Source organism: Felis catus, chromosome B3 (genome assembly GCF_018350175.1).
Source record: "Felis catus isolate Fca126 chromosome B3, F.catus_Fca126_mat1.0, whole genome shotgun sequence".
Taxonomy (NCBI): Eukaryota; Metazoa; Chordata; class Mammalia; order Carnivora; family Felidae; genus Felis; species Felis catus.
This window is the reverse complement of record NC_058373.1, coordinates 84,490,390-84,507,113: the sequence shown is the minus strand read 5'-3', so window position 1 is coordinate 84,507,113 and position 16,724 is coordinate 84,490,390. Positions and strand designations below refer to the sequence as shown.

The 16,724-nt window shown below is 41.8% G+C and overlaps 2 protein-coding genes across 6 annotated transcripts in view; both read right to left on the bottom strand.

The window, feature by feature from the left end:
• Window positions 1-9,498, bottom strand: part of PSMA6 (proteasome 20S subunit alpha 6) — a 30,447-nt gene extending 20,949 nt beyond the window's left edge. The window contains exon 1 of the mRNA XM_019832930.3: window positions 9,365-9,498. Within this exon, the coding sequence (XP_019688489.1) occupies window positions 9,365-9,383 (19 nt within the window). The 5' untranslated portion in view covers window positions 9,384-9,498. The remainder of the gene's footprint in view (window positions 1-9,364) is intronic.
• PRORP (protein only RNase P catalytic subunit) overlaps window positions 1-16,724 on the bottom strand; it is a 159,859-nt gene that overhangs the window by 13,232 nt on the left and 129,903 nt on the right. For 3 of the 5 annotated variants that reach the window (XM_003987540.6, XM_011283194.3, XM_011283193.4), the window contains one exon: window positions 15,258-15,566. In XM_003987540.6, coding sequence (XP_003987589.3) covers window positions 15,435-15,566 — 132 coding nt within the window. In that variant the 3' untranslated portion in view covers window positions 15,258-15,434. Of the gene's footprint in view, window positions 1-6,428; window positions 6,487-9,364; window positions 9,533-11,551; window positions 11,618-11,838; window positions 11,902-15,257; window positions 15,567-16,724 lie in introns of those variants that run through there. The other 2 variants (XR_006599523.1, XM_045059787.1) reach the window with 2 other exon arrangements.

Below are 16,724 nucleotides of genomic sequence, written 5' to 3'. Positions count from 1 at the left end.
ATTTAAGCTGGGCCCTGAAAGAGGCATTGGATTTCAGATGGTATATACATTTTAGTACTCAACCTGGAAAGAATCAACCTCATTTTCCACACAAACACAAACTGAAAGCTACAATTAGAACATTAGACTCCCTTAGGGCAGTGGGCACATTTATTTTGCTCCCCAGTGTATCCTCAATGGCAAACCATGTCTAGCATGAAGTAAGCACTCAGATCATTCAATGGATATGCATGCTCACTATCTGAGTTTTCTGTTATGTTTGTTTTTCCTAATTTGGAGAGAGTTGTGAATAAATGAGAAATCCAAATTTCAAAAACCTAAAAGGTCAGAGATTTTATATTAGAATTTGAGATTTTTTTCCCCATACACAAATGAATTCCTCTGGGAAATCTTTCTGAAAGACAAACCCCTCGCTGATTCCACTGCTAAGGGAAATCCCCTGGAAGCAGACTGAATATGTGCCACTGGGTGCCAAGCAGCAGCCAAACTACTCACCCAGGTGGACTTCCCCCTTGGGTTAGGGAGCTTTCACCAAAGTCGTCAATACTCTTGTAGCTTTAACACAGGCCTATGGGGGCAGACTTGCTGTGTCTGTGTGGAAAATTTGATCTTCCTCTCTGTGGGGCCACCAAGTTAGACTTTTTGAAATGACTTTCTGGTTTTTTGAAAAATTTTAGAGATGACTTGACATCTTGTGAGTCTTGGAAAATCTCCTGGGGGCCTCCATTTGGCAAAGCCCACATTCTCCCCTGGGGGTGGAGGTAGGTGGAAGGTTGGGGTTACCCACAAGGCAAAGGTAAAAAGTGGCAGCGTAGATTCCCAGTGACTGCAGACATGCTGAATCACGTGGTGTTTAAAGGCAAGATAAGAATTTAGCCCTTAGCTTACAATGAGCCCAGGGAATATAAAAATGGAGCTTATCTGTGTTTCCATGTGATATTAGCAGATGTTGAAACACAATGCCCTGTGAGTTAGCCATCAACACTGGTAACAGTATTTTAGGAGAGTGAGGATTTCTTGATGTTAAGGGACCCCAAAGGTCAACTGGAGCCAGGACAGAGCTCAGGATGTAGCAGCTTGGGTGGACAGTAGGAGGGAGGTAGACCTCTGCCCAGCTCCCTGGTCAGACTTCCCAGTCAGGTGCTTCTCAGGGGACTGAGGGCCGGGACCTGGCTCTATTTGTATGTTTCCCTATTTGTATCGTTCTCACAGCAATGTCAGTCCTACAGCTCTTCCTCCAGTAGCTATGGTTGGCTGCCTGGGAGTTGTCATTCTGGCTGAGTCTCTGGGAAGGAGAAAAGTGATGTCTCTGTACTCTAGTTCTATATAATTTATGGGCAGAAAAGGACAAATGCACCAAATGTGGGGGAAGTGTGCTTCTGTGACTTACATGAAGCACTTGATTATGCCTTTACTTGAAAGTCCTTCAAATCCTTTACGTGACCAGATTCCAATAAAGCAACACTCCCCTGCCCCCTTGTCCGTAACATCTTGTGTGGTTCTCTCATCCTCCAATACCAATGGTGGGTACAAGATGATGTCTGTCGACATAGCAGTCACACAACTGTCATTTCCATTCTGCTCCATCCTTTCCTTACCAGTCCATATAATTCTGTGCCTGGATTCTATTAGTCATCGCCAATATTGAGAATGTTGTCCTTTGCTATGAAAGGGAATAAACTTGCATCAGCCTAACCCAAAGGACATTTAACTAAAACTATCCAGGAATCCCCCACCTTCCCTTATATAGAGCCAAAACTTTTTTTTTCTTTTTTAGAGCCAAAACCTTTAGCTTTCAGTTTACCCTTGATTTTTAGCTATAACAACGTCAGTATTATCCTCTTACAACTTTTGACGTTTCTCTTGCTTTCTCAAACCCTCCTTAAATGAAGATGCAGTGCTTGACTGATCTCTTGTTTCTGGAAGCCAAAGGTCTTGAGAAACACTTGAGAGTTCTCATGGGTCTCCCCAGAATACTGGAAGAAGCAATGGAAGACCCCAGCTGTCTTGGGCTTAACCGTTGGTGGTTTTTAACATACAACTTCCCCTTAGGCATGATAACACAGGAAGCCCTGCATAGCTTAAGAGAACAGCAAATGTTCCAGTGAAAAATCTGAAGGGGAAGGGAGGGGCCTGAGTCTCGAACATGGTCAGGCTCTGAGTGTCAGAAGCGCTGAATTACAATCTGAGCCTTGCCACAGACTACCTGATGACCATGACCTTGGTTTCTTAAACAGGCAAGCATGCTGTACCCACCTTAAAGGCACAAAGAAAAAAAATATTAACCACTACTGTGAAAATAAGTCACATACTAATAGACTTGAACTCAGCTTCTCTCTTTGTAAAGGGGAGCCACTGGTGAATAAAGGACTGGATTGTTGGCTATTTTGCTTTGATCTCGCCCTAGTACAGAAGGAAACCAAGTACTGCACCAACCTGCACTGCACTCTGCTATTGTTCAGAAGTGAAAGTCTATTTTCTTAACTTGGAGAGCAGCCAGTTCTTACCCACCCTGTCCCACACACATGCAGCCTCACCCACGGCTGTGGACAGGGGGGTGGGAACTGTAAGCATCAATCAGTTCATTGATAAGATTTTCATACCTATCATCTTGAGGTCTTTAGGAATGTTATTTAACTTCATTCGCTCTGCTCGACACCCTCACCCTTACCCCCATTCCAGCCCCCTAATCAGGTGGGGAAAGGGAGGTACAGAAGTTGGCCAGCACCAAGAGACCGAATTAAGGACAGAGAGGAAATAAGACTCAGCAGCCTTCCCTTTAGCCTAGAGACACTTCCTCTTCCTTGAGGTTTCCTAATTGGCTTCCTCTAATTCCTATTTTCTTACCACAAAATTAAGTCATCTCTGATGCTCAGAATCAGCCAGCCTCTCTCGGGGTAGTAACAGGGGAGACAGCAAATGAATGAGGTTTCTGATCATTATAACCAATATTTTCAGTCACTAATTTAGGAACTAGTTTTGAGAAGCCAGTTATTGATGGGAAAGTAAGAGAATGCTCCAGTCTTATTTTCTCCTTGCTTTGAAATGATTGATGGACCTGAGTTGAGATCCCCAAATTTCACCCCAAATGCATTTTGTCCACAGTGGTCCAACAAAGGCAACTTTGGAAAATCAACCAATAACAGATCTAAAACATTTCCAAGAGTAAAAATTCTGGAATGAGGTCTTACAGGTGTATAGCAAATTTTATTCCAGTTATCACAGTGCATGTACATAATGATGCCTAATACATCATACTGAATTCATATAAGACATAGGGGGCTTACATGGTAATGATTATAGAGGGTGGCAGTGAGAAGTTAATATTTCTTGAGGATCAAAGGATCAGACACCAAAGACTGTGTTCTTGAGTTAGCCAGCTCACACACAAAATACCATGGAGCAAGAGGGGAATTCACTCAAAGGAGAAGTGGGAATTGGAGATAAAAATCAGGAAGATATTTTCAAACAACTTCTCCAAAGTCATTCAACAAACATGTATTGAACCCCTTCTATGAGTAAGAAGCTGGGCTGGCTGCTCTGGGAGGCAGAGAGATGAACCAGACAAGGGCCCCACCACAACCAGAGTTCAGTGGGGAAGATGAAACATGACTAAAAGCAACACTAACAGACAGTTCATGATACATAAGGTAGACTCCAACAGAGCACTGTAAATGGCAAATTACCTTGGGCCATAGGGAATGTACGCTTCCTGTTGGAAGAAGTATATGTGAGCTTAGCATAGGAAGACAAGAAATCCTCCAGGTGTGTTAGTTGTTGGAAGCAATGTCAATCAGTGGCACCAAGATGTAACATGGAGTGGGAGTGACACGAAGAGAGAAGCAGAGAAGGGAAAAAAAGCCTGTGCTTAGGACATGGCAATGGCCTAGCTTGACTAGGACTCACAAATGTTCTAGATTAGGACACAAATGCAAGGAAGAGGCCTTGAATGCCTAAGCTAAGGAACTTAGGCTCTGGTTGGAAGGCAATGGGGAGACATTTAATATTTTTGCTTTAAAAAAAGAATTTTTTTTTTTTTTTTAGTGTTTATTTTTGAGAGAGAGGGACAGAGTGCGAGTGATGGAGGGGCAGAGAGAGAGGGAGACCCAGAATTCAAAGCAGGATCCAGGCTCTGAGCTGTCAGCCCAGAGCCTGACACAGGGCTCGAACTCACGAGCTGTGAGATCATGACCTGAGCCGAAGTCAGACGCTTAACCAATGGAGCTACCCAGGTGCACCAATATTTAATGTTTTGGACTAAGGGAAGCAGCATAATTAGAACTATGCCCTGGGAATATAAAGCTAGTGGCATTGTTTATGATGAACTATATATAGATGGGGATATCAATCAGGAGGCTATTGTGAATAGTCCAAGTGAATGTTTCTGAAGGCCTGAACTGGGGTGGTAGTAATGGTTATGAAAGGGAAAGAATATTTACAAGAGATTTTTAAATAGCTGTCCCCCTATTGTTAAAAGTAATATACTACATAGCAGTGCTAAATAGCAGTGTATACTAAATAGCAGTGCTATTTGTAATAGGCAAAAACTGGAAGCATTTAAATGCCCATGAATGGTACAATCTATAGTTGTGGTGTTCACACTATACAACATTGTACAACAATAAAAATGACTGAAATACAGTTACATGCAACAATATGGATGAACTTCACATAATGTTGAAAGGAAGAAGCCAGCCACAAAAGAGCACATCCTGAAGATTCCATTTATATAAAGTATAAAAACAGGCAGAATGAATCTATACTGTTAGAATAGGTAGTGTTTAAGTTTGCGGGGGCAAGAAATGATGGAAGCAGGCATCTGCATTCTGCTAACAGAATCTGATGAACAGATTGTGATAAAACTCCAATTTGATTTTTTCTCTCCCACCCTTTCTTCAATCTTTCTTTCCCCTACACGAAAACCTGGCAGGTCCCATTACTTTGCTGTTCCTCAGACAATATGCAGTTCTATGGTCACTTTAAGTAATAAATGAAGTCTCAATTCAGAAATCAGAATATCCAGTTCTAGAACAATAAAAATTCCAAACAGCACCACATCATTTCTAATCTGCCAGTTTAAGTTGGTTTCAGATTAAAGCCTCCCAGCGGAAAGGGATTGGGAACGTGGTTGGCTTTTCTGGTTCAGTCACTCCTGGTTCAATTCTGCCCCCAGCCAAGGTGGAGGATGGACAGTGGAGGGCTAGGATGGGAGGGTAGGTAAGAATGAATGGTTAATGTTTTCTAGGCCTAGCAGCTACTTAAAGCTGGTGCTTCTGGTGAGCCTGGTTAAAGCTGATGCTTCTTCTCTTGGCCACTCTTCTAGGGCCGTATATCTTTATGTGTAGGTGGCTACTTGCAGCAACTTCTTCAACCCTCTGGGCATCCAGAAGTTCCTCTCCAGCCCAAGACAACCCAACCCCAACACATCTGGCTCCCATCTGGCCCTTGGGAAACCTTTCAAGGCGGTGGCCTTGACTCAAGGGAGCCTCTGACTCCCTTTCCAATACTGCTTTTGGCCCTTCTGTCATCTTCTATATTTGCAGACACACTCAGGCCCCATCCCCGGAGGCTTCAGCTTTCTCAGGCACCAGAACTCTGGGTCACCCATACTGTAGGAGGCTCTCCAAGTCCTCCTGCTGAAGCATCTTTCTTGGGATCCTGGGGGCAGAGGACACAACTCAGAGCCTGGCAATGGCGCTCTAAAGAAACTTCTTTATCTTTTTCTTTCCTCTGACTCTTTTATATGTTTGGCCTGGCTAAGAGGCCAGAGGTTGTGAGTCAGATTCTTCTTTATTCTTTTTGTAAAATCTGTGTATGTACCTCACATTCATCTGGGAATCTTAGTATGTACTGTATTTGTGCCTCAGTGGAATACAGCATATATATTGTAACAATTTCAGGCTATGCAGGAGATGAAAAGAAGAAAGTAAAAATCATCCACAGTTCTAACACCCAGAGATACCTATTAATATTTTGGAATCAATACAATGTTACTTCTTTTTTTTTTTAATTTTAAAAAGACTTTATGTTTTTAAGTAATGTTTTATCCTACATGGGGCTTGAACTCATAACCTTGAGACCAAAGGTTGCATGCTCTACCGACTGAGCCAGGCAGGCAGCACAATGAAATGTTATTTAAGATACATTTCTCCAGGTATCTCTTTCCTTCCCTCCTATTTAAAAAATGGGATCATAGGGGCGCCTGGGTGGCGCAGTCAGTTAAGCGTCCGACTTCAGCCAGGTCACGATCTCACAGTCCGGGAGTTCGAGCCCCGCATCAGGCTCTGGGCTGATGGCTCAGAGCCTGGAGCCTGTTTCCGTATCTGTGTCTCCCTCTCTCTCTGCCCCTCCCCCGTTCATGCTGTGTCTCTCTCTGTCCCAAAAATAAATAAATGTTGAAAAAAAAAATGGGATCATATTAGACATACCATTTTGTAGATGCTTTTCATTTAATCCATGCCAACACACAGAGTTTCATTTTAGTCACTGTAACATTAAAAACTACATTTACTTTTTTATTCCCTTGTTTTGAGCACTTAGTTATTTCCAATTTTATTATTATCATCAGTAACACTATTATGAACGTCTTCAGGTACAAAGCTTTACAAAAGAACTTTTTTTTTTTGAAAGTCAAGAGTCGACTAGCCTGCAACAGACATTTTGAAGGTATAAATCAACACAATTTGCTAATTGAGTAGGTATGCGAGTAAGGGGAAAGGAACAAGAAAAAATAACAAAGTAAGGCAGGAAGTTGCTTTGGGTGAAGATGAGTGGTTCCCACAGTGGTTCAGTTTGTAGGTCCTCAGGCCACCCAGGTAGAGATACTCAGCTGCAAATGTGGAATTAGAAAGAAACCAGGGGTAGAGATGGTGCCTACCTTTGAGATGTTTGTCTATTATACTAACCCTAGCAAGGCATGGTTTATGTCAGGCTACAAGCCTAAAGGTATTTGCAGTTAGCTGCGAAAAGAGCCAGTGGAAAGGGATTAACTGAAGAGAACAGGTCTCAAGCCACCAAGAAGGGACAGAATGGAGGCAAGTAGAAAAAGTAACCTAGAAAAGAAAAGGGAGAAAAGTTCAGGATGGGAAAGTTACTGGAAAGGACAAAAATTGCTGAAGAGGCTTCAGCAGATTGCAGATGGCTTGTAGATCTTAGTTAAGTCATCTGCTGACAGTGAGAATAGTGAGGTTATGACTCAGGACTCAGACTCACGAGTGTTGTGTATTATTATTTTAAAATAAGCTTGAGCTCACTTGAAGCTACTCACGATACTACTCAAAATATGGTCTGTAGCATTGCATCACTTGGTACACCAGACGTTAAATCAGAATCTGCATTTTAAACAAGATTCCAGATGATTCTATGTCTATTAAAGTTTGAGAAGTACTGCTGTAGCCCATCTTCCCAATTAACAGAAAAGGGAATGGAGGTTTTAGGAGATAAGCCATTTTTCTTTCTTTCTTTTTTTTTTTTTTTCAACATTTATTTATTTTTGGGACAGAGAGAGACAGAGCATGAACGGGGGAGGGGCAGAGAGAGAGGGAGACACAGAATTGGAAACAGGCTCCAGGCTCCGAGCCATCAGCCCAGAGCCCGATGCGGGGCTCGAACTCACGGACCGCGAGATCGTGACCTGGCCGAAGTCGGACGCTTAACCGACTGTGCCACCCAGGTGCCCCGTTAAGCCATTTTTCAAGTTAATATTGCAAAGGGTGAGAGAGCTCCTTCAGGAAATTAATGGGAATTCAATTAAAGATGAAAACAAGGATCTTCAAATGAGAGTGAATTTCCAGCTGTATAATTTCACGACTTTTCTAGCAATACTTGTGTGTAGGAATGGAGGAAGTGGAATGGTTTGGGGCTGTCCAAAATTAGGTTTAGGTAAGATGCTGCAGGAGGTGAAAGGAACAAAAGAAGGCAAGCAAAGGCAGATGGGGATGGACAATAGAGGCCTTTAGGTAAGGAAGGGATGGGCCAAAGAATACACCAAGGAACTGGTAGTTGGGATGAAGGAGTGGGGCTGGTAAAGAGGTTGTGGTTAAAATGAAGAACTTAAAAGTTTGAAATCCTGAAGGTAGAACACTTTTTTTTTTTTTTTTTAGGTTTACTTATTTATTTTGAGAGAGAGAAACAGAGAGCAGGTGGGGGTTGGGGAGGGGAAGGGACAGAGAGAGAATCCCAAGCAAGTTCCAATCAGCACAGGGTTCTATGAAGGGCAGGACTTGATCTCACAACCTGTGAGATCTGGACCTGAGCCCAAACGGAGAGTCAGTGCTTAACTGACTGAGCCACCTAGGCACCCCTGGAACGCTTTTAAGTAATTTAAAAGGTCCAGGTTGGCCATCTCACAGGGGGCTGAAAATGACCAGGTTTAAGAGGTTAAGAAACAAGACCAACATATGAGTGGTGTTAGAATCTCCGGGGATAATGGCAGTGGACCAGAATAAAAAATCTGGTGACATTTGTAAAGCACAAACTGTTCAATACTGATTGCCTCACATAAACTTCCCTTGGTGGGTCAACGAACAAAAAGAGCCATGTGATTTGCTTTAAAAGATAAAAAGCCCTTTTTATCTGTGTAAAGCAGCAATCCTTCCTGAGACTTTCTCTTCAAAAACTTGGTCTGACTAGAGTTTATTTCTTTAGCAGTTGGACATCAGAGGGCCTAACTTGGAAAAGATCCATTTCTTCAAAGATCTGACCACTCCTGCCACAGAATAAGACTAAATGCCAAAGGACATGGCCCTTAATTTGAATCAATAGATACTATCAGAGTGACAGCTTCCTGGAACACAAATTTCCTTCTGAACACAAGGAAGCCTTGAGTAGTATGAGTATACAGCTCTGCAAGTAGTAGTTTATGGTATACAACAGCCCTAGCTTAACTTGGCTGGCTCTCTTTATGAATTTACATTATTATGATTAGAGTATACGAAGAAGAAATGGTAGAAGACCATACAAACGTTTTCATTTTCTCTCAGGTGAACAAAAAGTTACAAAAGAGTTTACAGAGAATTGATCCTTTAAAAAAATCATGTGCATGTAATAGCCATATCTACTGTATGTATAAAAACTTAGTAGCAACAGACAGCACAGCTTTGGAGCAAGGGATAGAAAAAAAAACCGCAGCTGTGGATTCTAGGACAAGGTCACTGAAATGAGGAAAATAGAATAATATATTTTTAAAGACTTAGGAATAGGTGCACCTAGCTGGCTCAGTTAGTACAGCGTGTGGCTCGATCTCAGGATTGTGAGTTTGAGCCTCACACTGGGAGTAGAGATCACTTAAAAAAATAAATAAACTTACAAAAAAAAAAAAAAAAGACTTAGTAGTTCAGTACATCTTAAGCAACAGGGGACTTACCTTCGGGAAGACCTGCCATGACCACTTCCAAAGGAACCTATTTCATGGAAGTGGAGGCCCATTCTCTTCTCCCAGGCCAGGACACCACTCTGCCCCAGACAGCCCAAGGAACAGCAGAATTGTGAGAGAATTCCACTGGCACCTGTCAGAACCTGGACATTCTCTGTTCTGATGTGGTCATAGAAAGCAAAAGAAATCTGTTCAATTTTAAAGGTTTCTATGTGAACTAAACTTGATACCAAGTAATGTTCTAGTCTAGCTGAGAGTGATAGGGCAATCTGACCCAGTCTCTTCAAAAATGAATTTACGTCTCTACCATAGTAGAAATTTAAGTCCCTAGCAGTGATTTTTTCCAGCATTTGCTTTTTGTGCTGGATTTTAATTAACACCAAAGAGATGGTGGGGTAATCATTTTAATGTGGTTGAAATTTCCATCACATTTCTTGTCAGAAACTACCAAAACCCCTTCATATGACACTGTTATTTACAATAAATTATCGTGGTTACCTTAATAATCTAATCCATTTGATAATAGTGAACTGAAAGGACTCTGTACAAACTATTTTTGGCTGCCATCAATGACTACTAGATAATTGTCTTCCTGTTTATTTCAATTCCGGGTTGAAAGCAAGTTGTGTATGTAGGGTCTCTGGAAGCATCCGTCAGACTGAATATTGCCAACAAAGAACAAATCTCGGAAGACAGAGCTTCCCTAGAAGTATTTTTCAGTGGCAGAGCTTCAGGGAATTTTGAAACATCAAATGAAATAGACATGACAAGAGAAAATTAAAGACTATCTCTCCAGATTTACTGCATTTACTCATTGGTGTTCCCATCTCTTATATTTTTTCATCTCACTGCTTTCTATGGCTTTTTCTAAGTAGTTCTCTAAATGGAAGTCCCTTTGCTTATAGAGTGTACATTCAAGCAGATTTGTTATTAGCTGGGACCAGCAGGGAAAAGCTGGTCTTCTTGCCTTTCTTTCCTCTCTCAGGTGCCTTTTACTCACCTCCTTTCTTCTCCTTGTTTCCCTCCTGCCTCCTGTAAGACTACTGGGCTGTTAGATGCTTCATTCCCCACTACCACTCACCCTCCCATGTATGTCTCACCTAGGGTTGTCAGATGTACTAAATATAGGGTGCCCTGTTAAATGTGAACTTCAGATAGGCAATATTTTTAGTATGAGTCTGTCCCGGCAATACTTGAGACATATTTACACTAAAAAAATGTAAGTGCAAATTTAACTCCTAGTCCTATATTTTACTTGAGAACCCTACTCATTGTGGGCTATAGGGGGCACTAACAGCTGCCTGGTCTCTCTTACTGAGAACTCTATTTGCTGAAAGAATACCTAAATCAAAATAGCACCATTTCAGGGTGCCTGGGTGGCTCAGTTAGTTAAGCATCTGATGTCTGATTTTGGCCCAGGCCATGATCTCACGGGCTGAGCTCCTCGCTGATGGCGCGGAGCCTGCTTGGGATTCTCTCTCTCCATCTCTCTACCTTTCCCCTGCTCATGTGCTGTCTCTCTCTCTTTCTCAAAATAAATGGGGTGGCTGGGTGGCTCTGTCGGTTAAGTGTCCAATTCTTGGTTTCAGCTTAGGTCATGATGTCACAACTTGTGAGTTCAAGCCCCGTGTCAGGCTCTGCACTAATGGCACGGAGCCTGCTTAGGTTTCTCTGTCTCCCTCTCTCTCTGCCCCTCCCCTGCTCACACTCTGTCTCAAATATAAATAAATAAACATTAGAAAAAATAGGGGCACCTGGGTGGCTCAGTCGGTTTAGCGTCTGACTTTGGTTCAGGTCATGATCTCACGGTTCATGGGTTTGAGCCCTGTGTCAGGTTCTGTGCTGACAGCTCAGAGCTTGAAGCCTGCTTTGGATTCCGTGTCTCCCTCTCTCTCTGCCCCTCCCCTGCTCGTGCTCTGCCTCTCTCTCTCAAAAATAAAAACAAACAAACAAACAAACAAAAAACATTTAAAAGAAAAAAGAAATATCACCATATCTTCACAATGGTCTATGTTGCTATACTCCCAGTCATTCCCACAAGGGCTCCCTTAGGTGTTTTTCACTCTAGGAATTCCAAATTACTGAAGGACGGCTGAAATACCAGATCTGGACTCCATTTAGCTTTGCCCTCAATTACCCTGATAATACTAATTTTTAGCAAATGAGTATAAGACTCACCATGATGGACAGAATTCAGGTGCCCATATAACACACTCTTCCTTCCATTCCTGCTTTAGAATGAAGCTATTAGGGAAAAAGAAATCCAACGTGAACATATATGATGTATTTTATAATACATCGGGACAATTTTTCAAAAAATGATAAACCTGCTACAGGACCAAAGAGCAAGTAATTATATTTAAATGCAAACTTGAAGACACAAATTAATGTGAAGAACAAGACACCTGAGGTGAGGTAGTGTCAATGTAGTCCTGAGAGAATAATTAACTCAGGCTTCCCCTTTGAGATCTTCTCTTTATTCAGTCCGAGAACAGCAGGAGGCAAAGAGAGTATAAATTCAGGAGCATCTGAGGGAAACACAAAGCACTTTAGAAGACTGATTGATTGATCGATTGATTTAGAGAGAACATGAGTAGGGGAGAGGCAGGGAGAGAGAGAGAGAGAGAGAGAGAGAGAGAGAGAGAGAGAGAGAATCCCAAGCAGGCTCCATGCTGTCCGCACGGTGCCCCACATGGGGCTTGACCCCATGATCCTGGGATCATGACGTGAGCCAAAATGAAGAGTCGTACACTTAACTGACTGAGCCACCCAGGCGCCCCTGGAGGTATTTTCCAGTGACAGAGTTAATGCTCTTTCAAAGCCTTCATTTGTTCATAGCTGACTTAAAAGACACTATTAATCCAGAAATAACTTTTTTTTTGAGTTTATTGTTTTTAATTTACTTTGAGAGAGAGAGAGAGCAAGCAAGGTAGGGGCAGAGAGAGGCGGACAGAATCCCAAGCAGGCTCTGCACTGCTAGTTGGGCTGGGCCTCATGAACCGTGAGATCATGACCTGAGCTGAAATCAAGAGTCTGATGCTTAACTGCTTCACCACTTCACGAACTGAGCCACTGAGGCCCCCTTGAGCATAACTTAAAAGAATTCCTCTTCCCATTGTCTCAGACTTTGCTTAACTGGTAGCTTTTTTTCTTTTTCACTCAGAATACAAAAGGGCAGCCTAAGTGTTTGGTACCAGCTCCCTTCCTTCAGAAGATCCCTGCACTCCTCAGTGTCCTGTGTCAGTGTCATTTACACTAAGCAGACCTAGAATTCCCTTACTCCTGGACAAAGAACAGATGCACCTCAACTCAAGCAGAAATTAGGATTTTTTAAATTATTTATTTATTTATTTTAGTAATGTCTATACCCAGTGTGGGGCTTCAACTCACAACCCTGGGATTAAGAGTCACATGTTCTTCAGACTGAGCCAGAGTTGTATTTTTTAATGGTATTAAAGAGTTCAAAAATAATGTAATTTCCCTGACACAATTTTGTACACTGAAGAGCCATTCTACAAATGTGGACCCTTTAAAGAGGTACTCCCTTGTTTCTTTGCTCTCATTCTTCCCCCTTTCTCTTATGTGGCTAAGTCCCTCAGTCTAAATACTGGATGCCCTATGATTCAGTCTGTTTGAGTTTTTATGAACTACCCTAACCTAAATCACAGTGTAGAGAAGGAAGATTATTTGGCTGGGAATCAGGGAAGGTGGGTTACAGTTGAAATGTCTCCACGAACTAGCTATGGGATCCACAGAAGCCATTTCATCTTTCAGGGTCTGTCCCTCCTCTATAAAATGCTACTGCTGGACTTTCTGTTCTTCAAGGTTCACTCAAAGTTCTGAGATTCCTTTTGTATTCTCCCCCATCTCCATGTGCTCCTTGTGAGGTATTTGTGTTAGGCTGTCAGATAAGCTTATTTAACAAACACATTTCTCCTTTTTAAAAATTTTCCAAAAACTAGGATAGTTACTTTAAAAAAATGTAACTCACTGAAAACACAGTTTTCTGTCTGTAGTTTATGAAATTTAGAAAATAAGCAGATTGGATGTAGGAGAATTTTCTGATCTTCAATATTTTCAAATTATTGCACACTTTTCTGGAAAGCTATTTTTTCTAGGCACGCAGCAGAGTAGGATCCAGTAAATGGATAAGGGGATGAAACATTCCCCTCCTGTGTTTTTCCTGAATAGTCTCTCTGTGCATAATACACACCCTACTTATATCTGTGTATATGGCTTTATGTAAGTGAGGTAATTATTTATTTCATGTAAATAATTATCTTAAAAAGTTTTTTAATACTTATTTTTGAGAGAGAGACAGAACGCGAATGGGGCAGGGGCAGGGAGAGGGAGACACAGAATCGGAAGCAGGCACCAGGCTCCGAGCTTGTCAGCACAGAGCCTGATGCGGGGCTCGAACTCACGAACTGTGAGATCATGACCTGAGCTGAAGTCAGACATTTAACTGACTGAGCCACCCAGGAGCCCCAATAAATATCTTTTTTTTTTTTTTTTAATTTTTTTTTCAATGTTTATTTATTTTTGAGACAGAGAGAGACAGAGCATGAACGGGGGAGGGGCAGAGAGAGAGGGAGACACAGAATCGGAAACAGGCTCCAGGCTCTGAGCCATCAGCCCAGAGCCTGACGCGGGGCTCGAACTCCCGGACCGCGAGATCGTGACCTGGCTGAAGTCGGACGCTTAACCGACTGCGCCACCCAGGCGCCCCAATAAATATCTTTTTAAGGTTAATGTTTTTTGAGCTACATTGTTGTAAAGGCATCCATTTCAAGTAGTGTGATAAATCGACCAGTATACACATACACCTAAGTTAGCATCACCCAGATCAATATAGAGGGAACTTTATATCACCCTCCAGAAAGGTCTCTTGTGCTCTTGCCTCAGGCAACTACTATTGTGATTTTTATCACCATAGACTGGGTTTGCCTGTTATTTTTTTTTTTTTAAGTTTATTTATTATTTATTTTTGAGAGAGAGAGTGCACAAATGAGGGAGGAGCAGAGAGAGAAACAGAGAGAATCCTATAGAGGTTCTGCACTGTCAGCACAGAGCCCGATGTGGGGCTCAAACTCACGAACTGTGAGATCATGACCTGAGCCAAAATCAAGAGTCGGATGCTTAACTGACTGGGCCACCCAGGTGGCCCCAGTTTTGCCTATTCTTGAGTATTAAATCATACATAAATAAAGAAAAAACATAAAGTATTGTGGACATGAATATGTCCAGCTAAAATTAAGGCCCAGTGAGGTATAAGCAGGCTGGCAAGGAAGTAAAAGAGAGGCAAACATGAAAAGTTAATCACTTTGTTAAACTAAGTCAAACTTGATTAAATGAAAAAAAATCTGTATCCTTTAAAAAGCCCTCATATTCTGAGTGATGGAATTAATAGTGTTCACAAAATATTGAACCAATTTGAAAAAGGCATTGTAGAATGAAGAAATGACCACAGGCTAAAGAGAACAAACTGCTCCTTTCTCTCCCACTCAAATTATTGGGTGGTAAGTAAAAGTTGCTAATAAGCTTCTGATTTCTTGGCCAGTTTATCACAGAGGACCATAAGCGATTCAGTGTGAGTAGCAGATCATGTGTAGAGGATGAGATCATGCCAGAAATGGTAGAAGGGGTTTAGAAACAACATGAGTAGCCTAGGCCTAGATGCATTGGCTCTGCTATTTGTGGACCTGGAAGGTGAGGTCAGGGGTAGCAAAATGGATACCAGAAGCACCTGTTGTCCAAGTGAATGGCCAAGCTGGCCCGACAGGAGAAACGTAGACTTCACTCTGCCCTGACTTCCCCAACTATGGATAAATTCTCCAAAAACAAATGGCTGGTAAAAAAAAAAAAAAAATACAAATACAACTGCTTATGAAAAGATATTATATTTTATTTAATTTAAAAAAAACCCTCAATTTGTTGACACCTGGACCAAACAGGACAAAGTGGATCACACAGGAGCAATGCTCTAAGCAAGCACTGACTGAAGAGCTCTGATGCCAACCAGAAGGGCACCCAAACACAAGTTCTGCATGGGGTATAGTCTTTATGTCTTTCGGTGAAGGCACAGCCATTTGGTTGGCACTTCATAGGAATATCTTTCCAACAAGTCTTCATCATATGGTATGTGCCATGAGTCTCCAGTTGTTTGCACCACTGTGTCATAACTGGGGATATGCTGTTGAATTAAAAAGGGAGCCAAACATTGAGAACAACACAGAGGGGTTACCTGGCCATTTCCCTTTCTTTTCTGACAACTTCTCAGTTTGCTTCAGGAGTATTCTCTGTCTTACTTAACAATGGATTTTCAAAGAGCAGCTAGCTCTGTGAAGATGAACCCTAGCATTAGGGGTTTCTTTTTTGGGGGAGAGTTCATCTTTAAGGTTAAAGACTCTCTACAGGAGAGTCTATATTTGGACTGAAAGAAAATTTTCATATATACAAAATAGAGAAATAGTATAATGAACTGCCATGTATGCACCACCCAGCTTCAGCCATTATCAACTCATGGATAATTTTATTTCATCCATACCACCCCCCAAGATTATTGTGAAGCAAATCTCAGCTATCATATCCCTTCTTCTATAATATTTAGTATGTACCTTTATTTTTATTTGTGAGAGAGAGAGAAAGTGGGAGAGAGGGGCAGAGGGAGAAAGAATCTGAAGCAGGCTCCATGCAAAGTGTGCAGCACGAGGTGGGGCTCGACCCCAGGACTCTGGGATCATGACCTGAGCCGAAATTAAGAGTTGGAAGCTCAACTGACTGAGCCATCCAGGCGCCCCTCAGTATGTACCTTTAAAAAGTAAGGATCGGGGCGCCTGGGTGGCGCAGTCGGTTAAGCGTCCGACTTCAGCCAGGTCACGATCTCGCGGTCCGGGAGTTCGAGCCCCGCGTCGGGCTCTGGGCTGATGGCTCAGAGCCTGGAGCCTGTTTCCGATTCTGTGTCTCCCTCTCTCTCTGCCCCTCCCCCGTTCATGCTCTGTCTCTCTCTGTCCCAAAAATAAATAAACATTGAAAAAAAATTTTTTTTTTAAAATAAATAAATAAAAAATAAAAAGTAAGGATCTATTTTGTAAATATAAGATCAATACTATTATTACACTTAAGAGTTAATAATTCCTTATCATCAGATATCTAATATTTACATTTCCCCAATTATTAAATATGTGTACATATATTTTACAGTTGATTTCTTTGATTAGGAGTTGAAATTAGGTTATTACATCATGACTGAATTATCTGTTAATTTTAATTAGAGCTTTACTTTTCATCTCTGTTTTTCTTGTCATTCTGTTGTTGTTGAGGAAACCAAGTCAGTTGTCCTGAATAGTTT